The 18,669-nt window shown below is 45.1% G+C and overlaps 2 protein-coding genes and 1 long non-coding RNA gene across 4 annotated transcripts in view; 2 read left to right on the top strand and 1 right to left on the bottom strand.

Moving 5' to 3' along the window:
* LOC140218506 (uncharacterized) overlaps nt 1-18,669 on the bottom strand; it is a 276,906-nt gene that overhangs the window by 24,430 nt on the left and 233,807 nt on the right. The window lies entirely within an intron of this gene.
* LOC140218401 (uncharacterized) overlaps nt 1-18,669 on the top strand; it is a 47,272-nt gene that overhangs the window by 13,137 nt on the left and 15,466 nt on the right. The gene's annotated exons all lie outside the window — the stretch shown is intronic.
* LOC126531051 (uncharacterized) lies at nt 4,234-18,504 on the top strand. Of its 2 annotated transcripts, XM_055070943.2 has the most exons (6): nt 4,234-4,678; nt 7,925-8,084; nt 9,158-9,303; nt 14,257-14,421; nt 17,185-17,313; nt 18,243-18,504. In XM_055070943.2, exons 1-4 carry the CDS (start codon nt 4,434-4,436, stop codon nt 14,273-14,275), a joined length of 570 nt encoding a protein of 189 aa, XP_054926918.1. In that variant the 5' UTR covers nt 4,234-4,433; the 3' UTR covers nt 14,276-14,421; nt 17,185-17,313; nt 18,243-18,504. The 2 variants fall into 2 exon arrangements, with proteins under 2 accessions (XP_054926918.1, XP_054926919.1); XM_055070944.1 differs by lacking the exons at nt 4,234-4,678; nt 7,925-8,084; nt 9,158-9,303 and adding an exon at nt 11,706-11,898.

The raw sequence follows: 18,669 nt of genomic DNA, 5'->3' as shown, positions 1-18,669 counted from the left end.
TTGCGAGAAATATATAAAACCAACTAGCCCACTTTTCGAGACTACCTTATAGCGGTTCGCTTTCGAAACCGTTTCTAAGATCGCGCCCCTGGACGCCGTGAAATTGCGTCATCTTGTCAAGTTGCGCAATGGCGGCGTTTTGAGCCAATCAGACAGGCCGTAGCAGCCCTGTGGACCAATCAGAGCTGACAAGATGGCGAATTTGATAGTATAGCGGAATTTGACAGTGTCCAGAATGGAAGTACTGGTTTTACCGCCTGTGCGCGACTTCTGAACTCGTTCCAATTCTGGCGAGCATTGAAGACAGTCTGCTTTGACTGCTTAGAAGACAACTACAAGAACAAGTAATGGAACACATTTGGTAGACGTGTCTGCGGCTTAGAGCTACCTCGCCTTTTCAATATACAATATACCTGTGAAAAGCACGTGTCATTGCTGTATTTTAATGCTGTGCGTGCGCGAATCTATGACAAACACGCTTACATGAAGCGCATAAGAATTCACGATTACGTTTTGCTTGTAATTAATCGGGAATAGGACTTTGGCAATACCCTCATAAAGATTTTAACTCTTTCAGGCAAGTTCTGAGTTCACGTCACATTTTTCCTCTTTGGATGCTCTACTAACAAATGCAGTTTACAGAACGATATTGTGTGCTTTTGATGCAGAGTTGCGGATATGGAAACTTAATGCTTCTTTTCCCACTTGTCGGGATCATTTGTAACAATTGGACGCTATAAATTGAAATTTTGCTTCGTAGAGTCACTACAAAATAACTCTCTCTCTCTCTCTCTCTCAAATTTAACAACTTTATTTCAAGTGGATCAAAGAAGCATTACTTAGCACGGACCTGGCGGAGCAGCTCCGAGCCGTCCAGCGAGCCCACGATGCGGCCAGGGAGTTACAACTCCCGGTCCCAACATGGGAGTAGCCCGCTCTATGGGACCTTGCGCCCCGTAGGTCGCAGGGCCTTTCATTAAAGTTACTCCATCCATCCAAGTGGTTGTCCCATAAAAGAATTTCCTCCGTTTTACATGTATCTGAATAGGGCGATTGCTGTTGGCCTGGAGCTAAAGCTTCCTCTTATGTTGGCCGCTGTCCGCTTAGCTGACTAGCCGTCAACGGCGGGTATTAGAGCACATACTCTTATTTCACGAAGCTTGTCTGTCGGCGGCTCGCTGTCGCCAGCGGTTCGAGCTTGCTACTAGGGATTCGATTTCATGGCAAATCATCGCAGTGAGCAGCTCCCACAATAACGTGGCGAGCACTTTCTGCGTTGTTTGCCCGCCCCGTTACGAAATCGGAGTGAGAAAAAAGTGAAATTTATTGGATGAGCTTATGAACAACGTATGTTTTCAACATTGCGTAACTTAATCTAGTCTCATGCAATGCCCCGAAGAAATGGCACCTTTGCAACACGGTCCTTTAAACTAGTTTCTGAAAAAATTAACACATTTTGGTTAATTAGCGACGCACTGCAACGGTTACTCGCCCACCTGTAGTGTACGCCACGCTGAAAGTATAAGAGTACTAAAGTAAGCATCATCGTATAGGTTAAATATTATCTTTTTAATAATCACATTATGATAAATTACTCGGTATATGTAAATTAATCTAGTAGCTTTGGCTTTGGTTTTGTTACAACGGAAAGTAATAAAATTTGGAATGACGCAAGTTCTAGAGATCCCCTACGCTGTTTTGTATACGCCGATTCCAGCCACAGGTTTGATTTATTTAACTATATCAGTAAATATTTATTGTGAACTTGCCATCCTTGTTATGTGTGCTAAAAAATCATCGGTGTGTCATGCTAATGTTCTCGTTGGCCGTACTTTTTTTTTTTTTTTTCAGGTAATGTTGTCCAGGGGAAAAATATCTTTAACCTCAAAGGACAACGCGCATCTGGCAAGTAAAACATTATTATCTTCTCTAGCTGCCTCGTACTGCACTTTTGCACATTTACTTCGCTACACAGGAAGAAAAAAAGGACATGTTCTCCTGTAACGAGCACTTATTCAATGGCTTGCAGCCGCAACTTATGTTTTCCTTGTTTTCTTTTTCTTCTCGCGTGTCAGGTTGGCGACTTTAATAGCAGAAGCTTGAGCCGTCCTATGGAGAGCTTATTTGTGTATGCTAGCTAGACCACAATGTCGAGGTTGTAGCTACGGATCGAGTAACACCGTGCGTCCCTGCGTCAAAACCGTTCGACTCGGACACTGTGCGCTCTGTCCTAACAATAATTTGTTCTAGAATTAGCTGGTTGATACGAGGGAGTGACGAGTGAAAGGTCGCGTGGAACTTCGATAGCTGTTTAGTTTACATCACGCCAAAAACCACCAAGCCCTTTCAAATCGTCGAACCGAAGACAGCGAATAAAATTGGAAGAATTATCGGAAATTGCAGCCAATAGTGCTCTTATCACCATTATTATGATGATAGTTTACTAGCAACCGCTTTTAAATGGGGCGGTGACGAATGATCAACCATCCTGCATGAGTTAATCATGTATACGCTATTCATTCCTTTCATCCTAGCATTCTGTATACATTTACTTAATGTTTTTTCCTCTTCTTAATCTTTCTTCTGCTCCCGTAATGTTCCATGATCACCTTGTACCAATACCAATGCCTTTAACAGATCCGGTTCTATCAAACTCTTTTTTGCTTCTTTTTAAATTAAATTATGGGGTCACGTGCCGAAACCACTTTCTGATTATGAGGCACGCCGAAGTGAGGAACTCCTGAATTTCGGACCACCTGAGGTACCTAAAGCTAAGTACACGGTTGTTTTCGCATTTCACCCCCATCGAAATGCGGCCTCGGTGGCCGGGATTCGACCCCGCGACCTCGTGCTCAGCAGCCTAATACCATAGCCACTGAGCAACCATGGCGGGTCGCTTTTTTTTTCACTAATAACCTAAACGTCTCTTGAATATCTCGACTGCTGACCGGTAAATGCTTCCATCCACTTTAAATCTAAGCGTTGCTGCAAGGTGTACGTTACCTACGGGTCTCGCTGGGAGAATACGTTCGCATCCCATTGGGATGGGCTCTAGCAGCTAGTAATTCGAAGCTGCAGGCTTCACCTGCGTCAAGAGTTGGGGTCGGGTCGCGTTTATCTTATGTCTTAGCACGGCAGTTCAGAGACTGCTTTATCACGACAGGTTCAGACAGCGCCATAGCTGTCGTGACAGCAGTCTCTCCCTCAACCTCTGTCACATGAGAACCACCTCGATCACAGATCCAACACCTCAAACACCGGGAGCACCTTGCGGATGAAAGGAAGCACAGCATTGCGCACTTTTTCTAAGCGTGAGAGAAAGTGAAGACAGCACGAGTAGTCATTTAACATTACTAGCAAGAAAATTGGTTTCGTAAAAAAAATGAAATTATAAGCGAGTTAATGCCATATAATGGGTAGGAATGGGCAAAAAAGTGAGCTCCTATGAACATATGTGGCCTTCCAAAGAGCTTCCTTGACAACTGAACATGCCACTTACTGTTCCAGCTGCACTACATGTCGGAAATGCTATCAGATGTTACACAGAGGAAACGAAGTATAACGTGGGCAGCCCAGAAACATACACTGCAGCATGACTTTTTTCTGTCAGGTCACACTGATTCAGGCTCTACCGAGACATAAGATATATAAGGTAATGAAATGAAATAAAATGAAAATGAGACAAATGTGACCCTACCCCAACTGCTGCCAGAAGTGAAGCCAGCAGCTGCGACTCCCTATCTGTCCGCTTTGCCGCTCCAGCTGACGCTACTAAATTGATCTCCCTCATACTGCTCCAAACTTAAGAGATACTAGTTCAGCACGAGGTAAACAAATTACAGCAAGGCTGCTTCAAAGTTGAGTCAAATAACATTAATTCAGTGCGAGGCAACCAAATTAGAGCAGCAATGGCGTTGCTGGCTGCAAGGGAAAAAAACCATTTAGAAGCTTTACGAAGGCTTGCACCCATCCGACGATTAAATTACGTAGCCGGACGTCACTTAACTGGCCCGGTGGATTAGGCCAGACGCTGCAATGTAGGACATCCGATTTATTTTCACGTCCTCCCGCGGAGCGTTCTGCCAATTTCAACACGAGCGTTCTTGCACACCGCCCCCATCGCCCCCACCGCCCCACCCGCTACTTCTTGCTCGGCAGAACGACGCCACAGCAAACGAGCAGTCATGGTGGGTCCGCTGAAAATCCAACGGCGGCACTGCGTGAGTTTTTGCGCACTACAAACACCGCATCGAGGGTTACAGTGACTGCATAAGCATTACTTTCACGTAAAGAAAGCATGAAATCTGAAAAAATAAGCATCCCCGAATGGTGGAAACAGCTCTCCTATACGCCGCATCTCTTCTGATCACCATGCAGCGTGCCGTTGTGCGTAAGGTTTGCAAACGCGTCCTGCCGACCTCCTTCAGGATTCGATGTTTTACACAGACTACGTGACCTCGTCCATTGCACCGGAGCCCCTGGTGTGCATGTATCAGTGCGCCGAGAACATGGCGAACGAGATCGTGGCGGTGCCGGACGACTTCTGCGACCTCGTCTACTACCAGCTGGACGAAAAGTACACCTTTATGGAGTGGCCCAATTCGAGCTGCATAAGACAGCTCGTGCTGACGGCCTCAGCATCGAAGAAGCATAAATACGGCATTACCGTGTACAACACGTAAGTTTTTTTCTTTTTTTCAGTGCAGATTGCTTTCTTCGTTGTTAGCGTTGCCTCTGCATCCAGAAAAATTGTGGTCCCTAGTCATTGACCGCTTTGTGCTGGAGTTGGGGTTCTTGAAAGAAAACTGGGGATTAGGCTAGGCTGCTCAAGCACTTGTTTCGAAGATCTTTCTAGGCAGTCTCACTGACACTAAAAAGGGTTCCTATTAGCGAACTAAATGACGAATATGTGCTTGGTCTAACTGGTGCATTTTCATGCGGAAAGAGCTCTAAGTGGAAGGAAACAACAGCGATGAAGTGAGTGACAGGCACAAGTTGTTGTCTCTGCCGAGCTACGTTTTCTTTTCTTTTTAATTTTTAGTTCATCATACTGAGCAAAATGCCGATCACTGCCTATGCGACTTCAGTGGCGTTGCATTATATTTACAAATATAAGTCGTTATCGCCCACTAAATGTCCCCGAAAGTTTTTGGATTGTTTTTCCACTTGCCTTTAACTCTTTGAGGGTCACATTTTTTTCGGAGAACTCATCCGCCCAACTCCCTTACCCGGGGTCACACTTCCTTATTACAAATTCAAATTCGTCACTGTGATTTATTTTGCGAAGACGCAAGGAAACATTTTTAGGTGAAGATAAAGCGAAAGTCGGTTTTAACCTGGGCTGTTTTATACATAGTTTGTATTGTTAGACATAGAAAAACTGGCATAAATATTATTTTTACATACGTAATAGAATTCACACAATTAATTTTTATATTTCGAATCGCTTTGGTACAACTAGGGTGCATACTTTGAAACGTTCCATCTCATGTTCCCCTTTGACCACCTGTCGCGCCGAGGATGCGATCCCAGCAAAGACGGCAGCGGGGCCACCTCTGAGCAACGTGCTAACCAATGACGCAGAGTCACAGGAATGGAAAATCAAGTGGGTGGTTAGGAAATACTTGCCCAGGGACACACGGCCACAGTGAGAACGAGGCATGCCTGTGAGCACGCGCAAATAAACTCAGTGATGCGTACCCGTCAGAACAACAAAACGAGTGAGAAACTTGCAGCACATAATTCTTATATTGCTAGACGATATTCTATCAGTTCTCACAACGCACGCCTACCGGTGAGCATCTCGCGGTGACGTTTTGAGTTATCAACGAGTTTGAGCGCACGTTAAAAAACGCCACGTCGTCAAAATCATTTCGCAGTCCACCACTATGTCGTGCCTCCAAATCAGATACGTTGTAAAATCCCGTAATTTTTTTATTCATAAGAAGCAACAATCACTTTTCCCGACCCCAGTAACTCAGAACACTCGTGTGTGAGAATTTTGTTTATATATCGCCCAAGCGCCGGCGTGAGCACGCAGCAGTAAGCCATTCGAAGCGAGAATACTGCTGATCTACCACGGTGGCAGCCACCATAGAGCGAAGCCATAAATCTGTTTTGGTGAAAGCCAAGCGATGGCAAGCACAACTATACATACATGCATATATATATATATATATATATATATATATATATATATATATATTAGAGGTAACAAAGTTGCAGCAACTCGAAAGCGATGCCAGGCGTCGCTTACTCGTAACTCCCCTGCGACGCACGCTAGGGTGGTGTGAAACCAACCTTGGCTATATGGCGCGATAAGGCAGCCCGTCTCGTCCCTGCTGCTCAAGTGACTGCGCTGACTAAGCATCCAATCGGGAGTTGTGCACACTGCCAATAGGAATAAGATCGTGGAATAGAGACAAGTGCGGGCGCCAGCTTCACTTTAGGTCACACTATTACGTGGCCCAGGGGACGAACAGAGAGCCGTGTTCCACGCCACAGCGAGCACAGGCAGGTACAGCGAAGCGAATAATGATTCTCTTCATTTCGATGCACATCGGAATTATGAAATGCAAGAACACGGAACCAGACTTTTATGGCGATTCTCTTCTGGGGCGCTATAACGTAAAACTATTCCAAACTTTTCTATTGCAATTCTGCAATCAGCTCACCGCGATTGGTCAAAAACATTTTTGAATCACCCCCCTCTTCACCTGCCTGTCACACGACGTCATGAAAACCGCGGCAGCTCCCCATCTGATATAACGTGTACACGCTGATCGCGCATAATTTGACCAAACAAAACAAAAATAATTACTTCTGATTCGACGGCTTTTTCATTAGCCCTCGGCTATTGGTCAAACGTTTTCGAGCTGCTTCCACTTCACCTGCCTCTCGCGCGACGTTACAAAACCGCAAAAACTTACCGCGTCAAAGTGACGCGTACGCACCAGAGATGCATAAATATGCCGAACAAAACTGAATTTTCTTCTGAATAGCCGCAGGTTGCCCCGTTCCGAAAGGAATAAAAGATGGCGGCCGCCGATCGCTCCGGCACTGGCTACTCGCCCCTTCCAGAGCGCATGGGCTTATTTGCGTGTAATAAATCTTTTTGTGCGGCCGTGTAACGTTGTCGAGAACTTTCGGTACGTTTACAACCTCGTTCTGTCAACTCTTCTTTGCTGAAGATCCGTTTTAGCGTCATTCTTAAGCTTCCGTTGCATGCCACCGTGACTGTCGACGAGCCACCGCAAGCTAAGTAAGAGAAAGCGGACCAATCGCAGACGCCGGCACCACCCTCTTCAACTGGTTATCGATATTCAGTGCAGTGTCTCGGCCCCATCTACTCCCTCTCCACTTGAGCATGCTCCTCGCCTCTTGTGAACCAATTAGATAAGACAAGCCGCCCAGTGCAGGCAATGTTATTCGTTTTTCAAGCAAACAAAAGTGACCTCCTATGAAGGAGGGGAGCGCTTGATTGGTTTGTTCAGACAACCGTGCGGGTGACCTCCCGATGTTTGCGTCGGCGGTTACGCAAATTTGACGTCACGAGATTGGAATAGAAACATATTGGAATAGTTTTACGTTATGCGGGCCCTGCCTTCCAATATAAACATGCACCGTAAAGTTGGTAGCTATGAAGTTAATTACCACAAATAGTTTAATTAGTAAATGGATTCCTTTGATATGTCTTCAAAAATGTACGCCTGGGTGCATAATCCATCTGTAGTGACGTAATTCGGGTAAATATTTTAAGCTTTTTTTCAAATAGGTGTTCGAATAAATAATACAGTAATGCACAGTCTATGGGAACCTATGCGTCGCTTTCTTGGCTTCCGAGTCGCGAACGTGGAGGCGCTACTGTGAAATGATTTGGGGTTGTTTCCCTTTTTCTCTTTTCTTGGCCGACGCCACTGTACAGGCAAGGCGACGAGTCATTCGACCAGCTGAAGACTTCCGCCGGCGTGGCACAGTTTATCAAGCTTTGGACAAGTAATGTCAAGCACCACGGACTCACGTTTGCCAGTGGTACATACGGCACGTTGAACACGCTCGCACGCTTCAACCTCAAGATCCTGGGCGTAAGTTACCTCTGCTGCTGCTTCGAAATTTCGCCTCGAGCTTCACCAACTGAAATACATTTTAACCTTTAGCAATGTCTGAATTGGGCATCAATTGAACCAGTTCGGACGAAGACTGCTCTACCCTAATGAAAATTTTGAGTTTTACTGACTTGTGGTAGAGCAGTTATGAAAGAGGCCATTTTATTAAATATGAACAAATGCGCCATATTTCGGCGATACAACGCCATGAATGTTGAGGCCATGAGCTTCCACAATTTCGTAACTCACGAAACGAAAAAAAAAACAAATTTTGTAAAAGCCGTCTGAGAACAATCAACGGCAATAAAATTTAGGGGTCTTTTATTTTACGTGGAACTTGCTCTGTTTACTTTCGTTTACTTTTGTTTACTTCTGCGTTTCCATAAGTTTCATCGAAATACATTTATTAAGATCCTTTACATGTTATTTCGTCCGTTGTAAATGCACTAATAGTGGGAGCGGTTTTTGTTGCCCATTTAAAACACGGTAGAGGTTTAATTTTTCAAGTTTTCTTTAATATTATACTTTTTGCCCGGAAACGGGCACAGTGGTTTATGAGGGCTGGCGTAGTGGAGGACTCCAGTATAATTTTAACTACCCTGGGGGTCGTTACATATCACCGAAAGCAGGGTACTAAAGCGCGAAATTCAATAATTTATGAAAAATGGAGGGTCTCAAACAAGACTTAATTGCGAACATCGACTCAACTTCACGCCTTTCATGTGTGCGTGTGTGTGTGTGTGTGTGTGTGTGTGTGTGTGTGTGCGTGTGTGCGTGTGCGTGCGTGCGTGCGTGCGTGCGTGCGTGTGTGTGTGTGTGTGTGTGTGTGTGTGTGTGTGTGTGTGCGCGCGCGCGTGTGTGTGTGCGCGTGCGCGCGCGCGCTCGCTTGTTACTTCAACTGATTTTATTCTAATATTTTCAGCATTTCGCTAATAAGAACACACGAGTTTTTTATCGTATTTTTGAGTAGCTATCGTTCAACTACACATCTCCGTTAATGCTTAAACGTCAGTGCATGTTTTTAAGCACTAACATTTTATGGCGTTTTGCAGCTTTTCAAGTCACTCCAGGTCGCTGCAAACTCAATGACTGGCCAAAAGGATCACCGCAGATACGTGCTGTTAGGAATACAAGCATGGTTTGCGAACTTTTCCGCGGAAAAGGTTGCCCTCGCTGCTACCCTGAAAAGGATATCCACGTGAGTTTTCTTTCGCATTTCGATGTAGTGCGTAGGATCTACCATCGTAGACAGTGATACATCGGATAACGAAATCGGTGGTGGACTCTCTGAATTGCCGCGGACTGCGCTTTGCACTTAAAATCATTTCTCCAGACTGCTGTGCATAAAGAACAACGCCACGCGGCTTTTCCTGGAGTACTTTGCACATCCGAAACAACGAAAACGCTGTTCTCATAAGTGACGTTCGCTAATGCTATCGAGCCTTTCAGTCATTTATGTCACGCGAACTACAACATCTCTGTTATGGCTAAAGTGTTTATCCATTCGTTAAAACTGCCCGGTTTTGTTTTCGATATATCCGAAACGGGTGTACGTTAAGAGACCACCGTTGTCAACTTCTGTGCCGGAAGTCATAACATGCCCCCTGAATGGGGTTCGGGAAGTTCGCTTTGGCAGCTTCTGCAAATCGAGCTCTAATACATTGCCTCCCTCTAACGTCAAAGCGCAGAGCAAGCGTACGTTCATACTTCAAGAAATATGTAGAGATTTCACAATTACCATAATTCCTCACGAAAAAACCGGTAACGTAATATAAGCTCTATCTGTCAGGCAAGAAGACAGAAGCTGCCCTATGCTTTCAGTGCATGCTTGAAAAAAGTATACAAGACACTTTGTTGAAAAGGACTAGCATTGAGAATCGATGGAAAGTATCTCGGCAACCTGCTGTTTCAAGACCTCATTTTCTCGTTCAGCTACGCTGGGGATGTCTCGCAACCACGAAAGAATGATTGAATCGGCTGAGTCTACGGGTAGGTTCGACGATTAACGCGGAAAATCCATAGTATTGTTCGATAGCGTCAAACAAAAACAAAAGTTCGAGTTTGGCAGTCAGCCTCCTGGAGCTGTGCAGGAGTACCTATTATCGGAACGAAGTATGGACAGGCGATCCGGATTGTTAGAAGGAAATGTCCAGACAAATAAACATGGCTTGGAATGTATATGACCGACAATGCGAAGTCATGATCAGCCGCTTGCCGCTGTCTCTGCATACGTAAGTGTGCAATCATTACATTATGTCAGTACTAAACTGTGGGGCTCATTATTGGAGGACAACAGAAACCCAAGAATTCAAAGACGATTAAGCGGTAAAGGCGAGAGAAAGACTTCACACGTCTTTGAGGTCGCGGATGCATGACTGAAACCGTGTTCACTAAATTGCAAAATGTCGGGGTCGCTCGACACACCCCCTACCTCTTCGAGGAGCGAAGTGCAACTGATGTTGGTCATGAGCGAACCACTGTTAGTTGCAATATATATATATATATATATATATATAGACCTCTACCACGTGACCGGCTTCCCACACTTCACACACGTACATTTTCTTCTACTCACGCTCCTGATTCTAATGCATTAGAACCACAGACAGGGTGATGTAACGAAAATTGGTAGGTGATCACGCATGAGGAGATTAGGAGACGCGGTATTAGGCAAACGAATGTAGAATGTAGGTGACATTCTGGTGGAGATTAAATCCTAGGCATACAGTTGTACACGTTATAAAAGGCGTTCAACGAATAAGCGGTGTTCTATAAAGTAACAGAATGAGTACCAAGGGAAGGAATTCACAGTCTAGTATGGCAGAGAATAATGTGGCGTGATTATACCACCTGTCCTGATTCTTTTTTTTTAGACCACGCAATTTTTTAGCATCCCGTGTGACAGATAGCACAATTCAAGTCCTTGATCTGAGTTACGCGATGAGGCTGACATTGTTTGGACGAGATATTAAAACGCATAATCGACTAATTACCGAAATTGCACCAATTAAGTTTTAACTTATTATCTATGGCTACTATTCGAATTCATTAAATTGCATGCAGCGAGTTCGCCAGGTGAATTCTCTTGGAACAAGTTCTCAGAAAAACACCAGTTTCGAGATATTCATTCCGAAGGTGCGTTACGAAATACGGTAGCGTTCCGGTTACTTCTTGAAAACATGAAACGATGTTTTGTTGAAAAAGTAATTTTCGAAGCAGCAGTGAATATTTAGAACATGTTTGGCGCTCAACAGTGAATATATAGCGCAAGTGTGGCGGCTCATATGAGGAAACCGCTGCCATAAGTAGAATACATACGTTCTAAGTGCACATGCCTTAACCTCGCCTGCTATAATTTGTAAGTTGCAGTATGTGTCATAAATCAATTAGTTTAAAACATAATTAGTGACAATTCAGTAATTCAATTATTCATTCCGGTTTATTGTAAAAGTAATGTCCACCTCCTCGAGCAGTCTAGTTCGAGGACTACAATTGTGTTATCTGTCAAAGGCAACAGTTAGAGTTTGTATAGCCTAAAAAAACATAACAGAAAGCAAACGTGTCAGCATAGGAAGCGCCTAATTTACGTCAGGCAGGGGCAGCTAGAGATATAGTTGGCAGCACCCCTCGTTCTAGAGCGATGACGTTAATGACGATCTGACGTCACTACAGGTCACAGCCGGTGAACTTGCTCCTCTTGTACACCCACATCTGGCACTGGCCCAATACGCAGTGCGTTGTGTCCGGGCCGACGATACTGAGCAACAACCTGCATGTACCTCTTCCCGCTATGGTGAGTCACTTAAAGAAGGGAAGGAGGCAGCGTGGGGTAAACTATACCTGTAGTGCAGCCTTCTCTCACATTTTAACGCAATAGCATCATAGGCGCACTTCGCCCACTTTACGAATATCGGTCTGACAAAAAAATATGGACCGATTTCGTAGGCTGAGCGTGTGACACTTGACGCACGCGCCAGACGTTGCAAAGAGCGAATTTGGCACGCGAGGAGCATGAGGGCGATCACAGCCTGATGGTTAGACCATTGAGTTGCTGTGCGAGAAGACAGAAGTTTGATCCCACTATCAGTAACACATTTCTTTATAGCACTATAGGCGGACTTCACCCACTCTGTAGCTGTCTAACGGAACAGTCGAGGTTTGTTGAGCGCGTCACAGTGTGCAGGCAATCGCACACACGGGTGCTGGGAGAAGCAATGCAGTGTGTGAAAAAAAAGAAAGAAAAAGAAGAAGAAAAAAGAAGGATCGAGTACGCTGAACTTACCTTACGTGAGTGTCCTTGATAGCAAAACAGAATCCTTTTTTATGTACAGTTTTACGCGCGTACTAAGTGCTGGTCCCGCTTTGTTGATTTCCGGTTTTTTTAGCCCGATAAATAGCATCCCGGCTGCTCCCCTTGTTTTTCGTTGCCCCGACAACAAGACTTTTTCTGTGCAGCCAAGTTAGGTTATATACGCACACTGGAATGTGCATTTATCAATCGACGTCAACTTTTTGATCCTGTCTGGGGACTCAGTGTAAGCAAGTCGCAGCCTTCTCAAGCAGTGATTGCCGCACGGTGGCAAACTCCAACCAGTGGGTTATACGATTGTTTAGTCAAGACGGGCGCTCCATGATTGGAGAACCGCTACCAGGCACCTCTGAAGGATTTTACCAACCTAGTGCCAGCGACGCCTTCGGTGACGGCCTCTTTACAGCTTTCTTATAATGTACCAGTGCCATCGAACAAAGCGTGATAGGTATTTCTTCTACACGCGAAGTTATGATGTCGTTCTACCGTGTCTCAGCTAACGTTAACCACGCTGTTCAACCAAAAAAAAAATTATTTAAAGGGCACACAACTTAAGACGTAATTACAAGACCTGCGGTGTCCAGTGGTCAGTGGCTGGGTGATCGAACACCATAGGTCGTAAAATTGTGTCTTGCAGGTGTATTTTTAAACTTGGTTTTGTGTGTGTGTGTGTGTGTGTGTGTGTGTGTGTGTTGTTGAATAGATTGGCTAACGTTAGCTGGGAAAACCCTAAGTATTGATGCAAGTTTCCGAAAAGTCGTTGTTTAGGTCAGAGTCCTCTGTGGAATATTCCACCACTCTGAAATTGCGAATACTGCGTCAAGTGAGCCTACTGGTTGCGTAAAAGACGCCTCTCGTATAAGTTTGGGTTATTGACAGTTTTAATTAAACAGACTATAGTATGGAGTTGTGCCTGCCACGTGCGGTCGCTTCAACCCCATCGTACTAGCCTGCCGGTACACGCACCTAGCCGTGAGTCCCTACTCTGTTTCTCTGGACCGTGTAACGAAACTTCTGTCCCAGATTTACCCCTCGAGCAGACAAATTTCCATGCGGGCACCCGCACAGCGCGCGTGATGGAACAGCGCGGATCGGGTGAACTCAGAGGCGAGCTTTCATTATTTGAAACTGATGAATTGTTCGGTCGAAGAGGCCGCAGGTTGAAAATGGTTCGCAAGGCATGCATTCTGAACGTATATTCGCGGATACCCGCATGGCGTTCATTAAAGTTCTTGACGCACGCCAGCCGGGAAAATTCTGTATTTATGAGCAGCCTATACGCACAAGCCGGGATCACGGTACTACATTCTCCATCTAGTTTATGTGCAACCAATTATACCCTGTGTGCATTGGGATTGCAGGATCAAGGCTGATACGCGAGTAAATGTATGCTTTCGGCATATTCCGCATTCGAAAAACTATACTGCGATGGGCTGTACCATCAAGGATGACGATTGCGCAAATGTACCATGGGCTGATTGTGACTTCAGATTATTCGGTAAGGATCCGCTGTTACTAGCAGCAACATCCCCATAAAACACGCAATTGAGGAAGAAACAGAGGCACCGCCACCCACTATGTAGTTTCTTTTTTTTTCGCTCACTTTGTTTTTCAAGAGGTGCTGTTAGACTGGTCGAATCAGTTCCTACAGAAAGCAATGGTTTCTTTTATTTGTAACTTCTCCAGCATCTATGCTGCCTTGATTCAATATGCATTGGTGCAACGTTTTCATGAACAAAACAAAAGCAATACCATTCCTATCACAGCTTAAAAAAATACTGCTAGATACACCACTTTGCCAGCATGATTCACATACTCGTTCATGTTGAAATTCTAATGCAGGACACGACTGTGGAGCTAATCAACGCTGTGGGGACCCCAAGATACGTGACCGTGCTATTGTCGCTGAGTGCGATTGTGTCCCGTTTCGTCATGGAGGACAATTGGGACAATGTGGCGATGTACGGAGGCCAATGCGTTGACCGAGAAGCCGTGCCTTATTCTAACGTAAGTGGCCACGTGTCAAGGTGTTATGCCGCTCACTCTTGTCTTTCCTTTCTGCACCCCTTCACTCTTGCTTTCAACTGACATCGCATGAAAATTTTGTTTATATACTCAATGCTGTTAACTTGTGTCCATTAGGGCCGTTCGAAGTATGTATATATAACTTCTCAGTGTATCGATGTACGCGATTTTCATGAGGTCCAGTCGAAATAATCGCGCTATGTGTCGACCAAAGCTTCTCTTCCCAGAGTCATTTTTCTTCTTTTAGACAGCCAACATAAAGCACCTAACTTCATTTCAACTTATCTTATGCGTAAGACTAATGTACAAGGTACTTAGATAAGTTATCTCGAGCAAATAAACGGATATACGCGTTCAAGCTGAACTCCGCACTCCTCACATACTTGCTCCAACTGCGCTTAATACTAACCGTCGTAATGCCGGAACCACGTAAGTAAAAGGAAAATTTTTCTTCTGTGACCGGAAAAAGTTAATATTCGTGTGACCTTGTATTCGCACATCCTGCTGTATATACTAAACACTTATTTATACTGAGTATCATACATCTGAAAAGAAAGAGAGCAAGGAGGAAGAGGTCTTCCTTAATTTGCTTTACTAAATCAAATTTTATTGCAAGCGAACGGTGCAATTCATCCACGAGTACTTTGTTCCGTAACGTTGCACATGTAGCATTCTACAAAAGGAAAGAAGCACAATGCCAACTTCGTTCATGACGGTCAATATAACACGACCAAAATTTTAAAATGCCTTCTTCGTTATTTGCAACTAAGCAAAGGCAACTAATTTTGGAAAGAAAGAATACAGTTCAGCATTTTTGTACTTCCAGCAACGAAGTGAGTACTGCTTCTTGTGCAGAGTCGGATATTTTTACAAGCTTTTCAATTTCCGCTAGTTAACTGTAAAAAAACATGTATTATGGGGTTTTACGTGCCAAAACCACTTTCTGATTATAAGGCACGCCGTAGTGGAGGGCTCGGGAAATTTCAACCATCTGGGGTTCTTCAGCGTGCACCTAAATCTAAGTTCGCGGGTGTTATCATATTTCGCCCCCATCAAAATGCGGCCGCCGTGGCCGGGATTCGATCCTGCGAACTCATGCTTAGCAGCCCCAACTCCATATCCACTAAGCAGCTACACCGAGTGTTAATTCTAGTGAGCGTAATTAACGCCTCAAAAAGTGAAATGATCAAATAATTGACAGTTTCGCCCGAAGGCGAAGCGTCGACAGCGATAGCGACGTTTAGCGTCGGGCTCAAGTTCTCCTCACGGTGTTCTGTAATACGGGGAGCCGACACGGCGCGGCGCAGCAATCGCCATCATTTCACAATCGTCATCTCATTGCCGCCATGCCTTCGTCATCATCCTACCGCCTTTGTCGTTCCATTGTCGTCACTGCGTCGTCATCAGAGAGTCATCATCGTGCTGCCACGCTTATGGGGTGACCACGGCAAGCGAACGCCATATAAAGGTGGGCTGCTGCGCAGCAGCGGGAATAGCTTCCCTGGCAGATGCTGCAGGCGTGTCACAACACTGGCGCAATGAGGAACGCCGGCAGCCGCCGCACTGGGTGCCAGCACCGAGGCGTCACCAAACACGGCGTTGGCGTTGGTACGCGTTGACGTTGGTCAGCGCACTGGCGTTGATCAGCGCCCGAGGGAAGCTATTTGCCAGATTTAGCTTGACGGTCCGCTCTGACCAGCGCGCGCACCGCGGTGTGGTACGAGCACAACGCTCGTGCCAGATGCGGAAGCCAGCGCGCTGCCTTGGCTATGGCAGAGCCTACTGAGCCGAGCGTGACGGTTCGTCGTCCACTCGTTTTCGTCGCTTTTGCAGCCAAACGCTCCATGCATCTCAGGAGACCTTCTGTAACCTTCCAAGCCCTGGCCCAAGCCCTGGCAGTGCATGCGCATCGATATTGTGACAGCAGGACGGCGGCTCCGACGGTGTGAACGCACCTCACGTGTCTGTATAAGTGTGCTATCGCAATAAAATGCGGTTGTAACCAACCACGTAGCCAACCAGCAAAAGACCACAAGCATAGGACCTTGCCAGAAAAAGACGAATAAATAAACGAAATGACGTTCTGTCTGTCGCCACCTTTTCAGAAATAGATACAAAAATAATTTGCAGCTTGTAATACACTCCTTACGCTCAGATATTGGTCTTGTCTATGGTTCGTTGCAGTACGTTTACTGCCGAGCTAATGTTTCCTTTCGCTTGTCTTACGATGAGCTGGGCCAAAATAGCAGATATCTTCGCCTCTTAATTAGTACTGTCCGCAAGACACCTTTAGGTAACTTCACGATAAGCACTCAGGAAGGTATTCTTGATCAATGACAGACAGTTGACCAAGTACTTATACGGGCTCACATTACAATTACTTACGCGCTATTACGTTCGTAATGAAAATTCTTTTTAAACTGTAGGGTAGTCAAGTGGCCATTTACAGATGCAAAACCTTTGATAAGCAATATTTGATCACTTAGTTAATTGACATTTGTCCTTGTTATATGGATTGACAATACAGGATTGCCTTTAAATGCTTATAGCGTGTAAATCGCATTTGGGTGTTCTATCAACGTTCAACAAAATGTCAGCGGTTCTGCTCATATCTGTTTGGCATGATTATTCAATTCGGCACACTCATTTCCATTACGTTTTTGATCATTTGAAAGCGTCCGGATGACGTGAGACCTTCTTACATGCCCGAGTTTCATCTTCTACGCCGTCTCTTGCCCACAACAGGTCTGCAGCGGAACCAGCATTGTGAATCCAAGCATAGTACCGGAAGCCAGCGTTGCCATTGCACACGTCTACAAGGAAAACGCACTGACTCAGGCCACCTACGAAACAGCGGACACCATTAAGTCCAAGGTGCTCTCCAATTTCTCCTTAGCAGCCTCTTGCAGGAGCTAAAATCCCCATGAATATCAGACAATTTTACATAAAAGTATGCATTCTCGTTGTCGACGCACATAATTCCTTTGGTTTAGCACTACCGTAGGCAGTGGCCGTAGCTCCCCGTAAAACGTGTCATGGTACCGCGTGATCCTCACAGTGCAATCATGGTTGCTATGTCAAACTTCTGTTTGCCGCTTTAAAGCTATGCTGAAGAGAACTGTTAAGATAATCTAGCATATTGGTGGGTTCTACCCCTGAAATTGTAAGTACGCCAATCTTCGCGCGGAGAGTTCTCCTATGTCAGAAAGGAAGCAAATGCAAAAAGCGGGAGGCGAATCCACTTCTAAATTCATGCATGAGCTCCTCGGGAAGTCATTATTTAAATATCTTCGTCTGGCACAGACTCAGTGAACGTTTACGGATAATTTATTTGCATTCAAAAGGAAACACAAACGTAAATTCCTACTAGCCAGTTCTGTTTTGGGCTATCACTGCGAAAAATAGATACATAGTGAAATATACCAGCTATATTCGTAACGTCACAATGTCTTTTTGATGTGGCAGTCTGATGTGGCGTGATATTCCTTTTTCAAGAAAGAGAAGTTCGACCTTCATCTTCTTCGCTAACAAGCAACTATGTCCAGGAAAGAAAACAAAAATTTTAAAGCTTAATCTAACATTCTACGCAGTGTTTTGCTTTTCTGTATAGAGACCCTTCAAAGCGGCAGCTTTGTGAAACACAATTCAGCAAGACCAGACCGTTACCACCACGGTCTCCTAGACAAAAAATACTTAGATACGCTTCAGGGATGTTTGATATTCTAAGCTCGTAAACGGAATCGCGTCGGTTCTTCGTGTAGCACGGGAGACTTGAAAATCGACCAGTAAACTTCTCTGTGCAGGCCGACTACGCCTACCGGTATCTGGGGCGCAGAAGTTTCGGCTGGGCCATTCACTACCTCATCGGGGGCAAGTTGAACGATTCTTGCCCCCAACTCGGCATGGACGGAGAGGACGTCGTCGCAACAGCCGTTCTGCAGACTAAAAGGTCTTGGAAGGGATGGCGATGGCTCTTCCCGCTTTGAATGAGCCGCTGCTATACTGAGCGGTATACGTCTTGCATCTATCAATCTAATTCGATATCAAATAAATACATTTCGCATTGTCACCCTAAATCCACCAGTATGTATTGTACCCTAAATCCACCAGTATGTATTTTCAAACGCTTTGTTTCATTCTTCTTACTTGAAACTTCTTTTAAAAAGTTCAAAGGGCTTCGTTTGCTGACACCGCTGTAACGAAAACATGTATAGCATTATTGTTTGTCTT

The sequence above is a fragment of the Dermacentor andersoni genome, chromosome 5, assembly GCF_023375885.2.
Source record: "Dermacentor andersoni chromosome 5, qqDerAnde1_hic_scaffold, whole genome shotgun sequence".
Lineage (NCBI taxonomy): Eukaryota > Metazoa > Arthropoda > Arachnida > Ixodida > Ixodidae > Dermacentor > Dermacentor andersoni.
The sequence above is the reverse complement of the archived record's forward strand: the minus strand, read 5'-3'. Positions and strand labels throughout refer to the sequence as shown.

What these genes read in the sequence shown, in the direction of transcription:
- LOC126531051 (XM_055070943.2), top strand. Translation starts at nt 4,434, where the DNA reads ATGTTTTACACAGACTACGTGACCTCGTCCATTGCACCGGAGCCCCTG. An exon ending in GGCATTACCGTGTACAACAC is followed by an intron (nt 4,679 to 7,924) that starts GTAAGTTTTTTT and finishes GCCACTGTACAG; the next exon opens with GCAAGGCGACGAGTCATTCG. An exon ending in TCAACCTCAAGATCCTGGGC is followed by an intron (nt 8,085 to 9,157) that starts GTAAGTTACCTC and finishes GGCGTTTTGCAG; the next exon opens with CTTTTCAAGTCACTCCAGGT.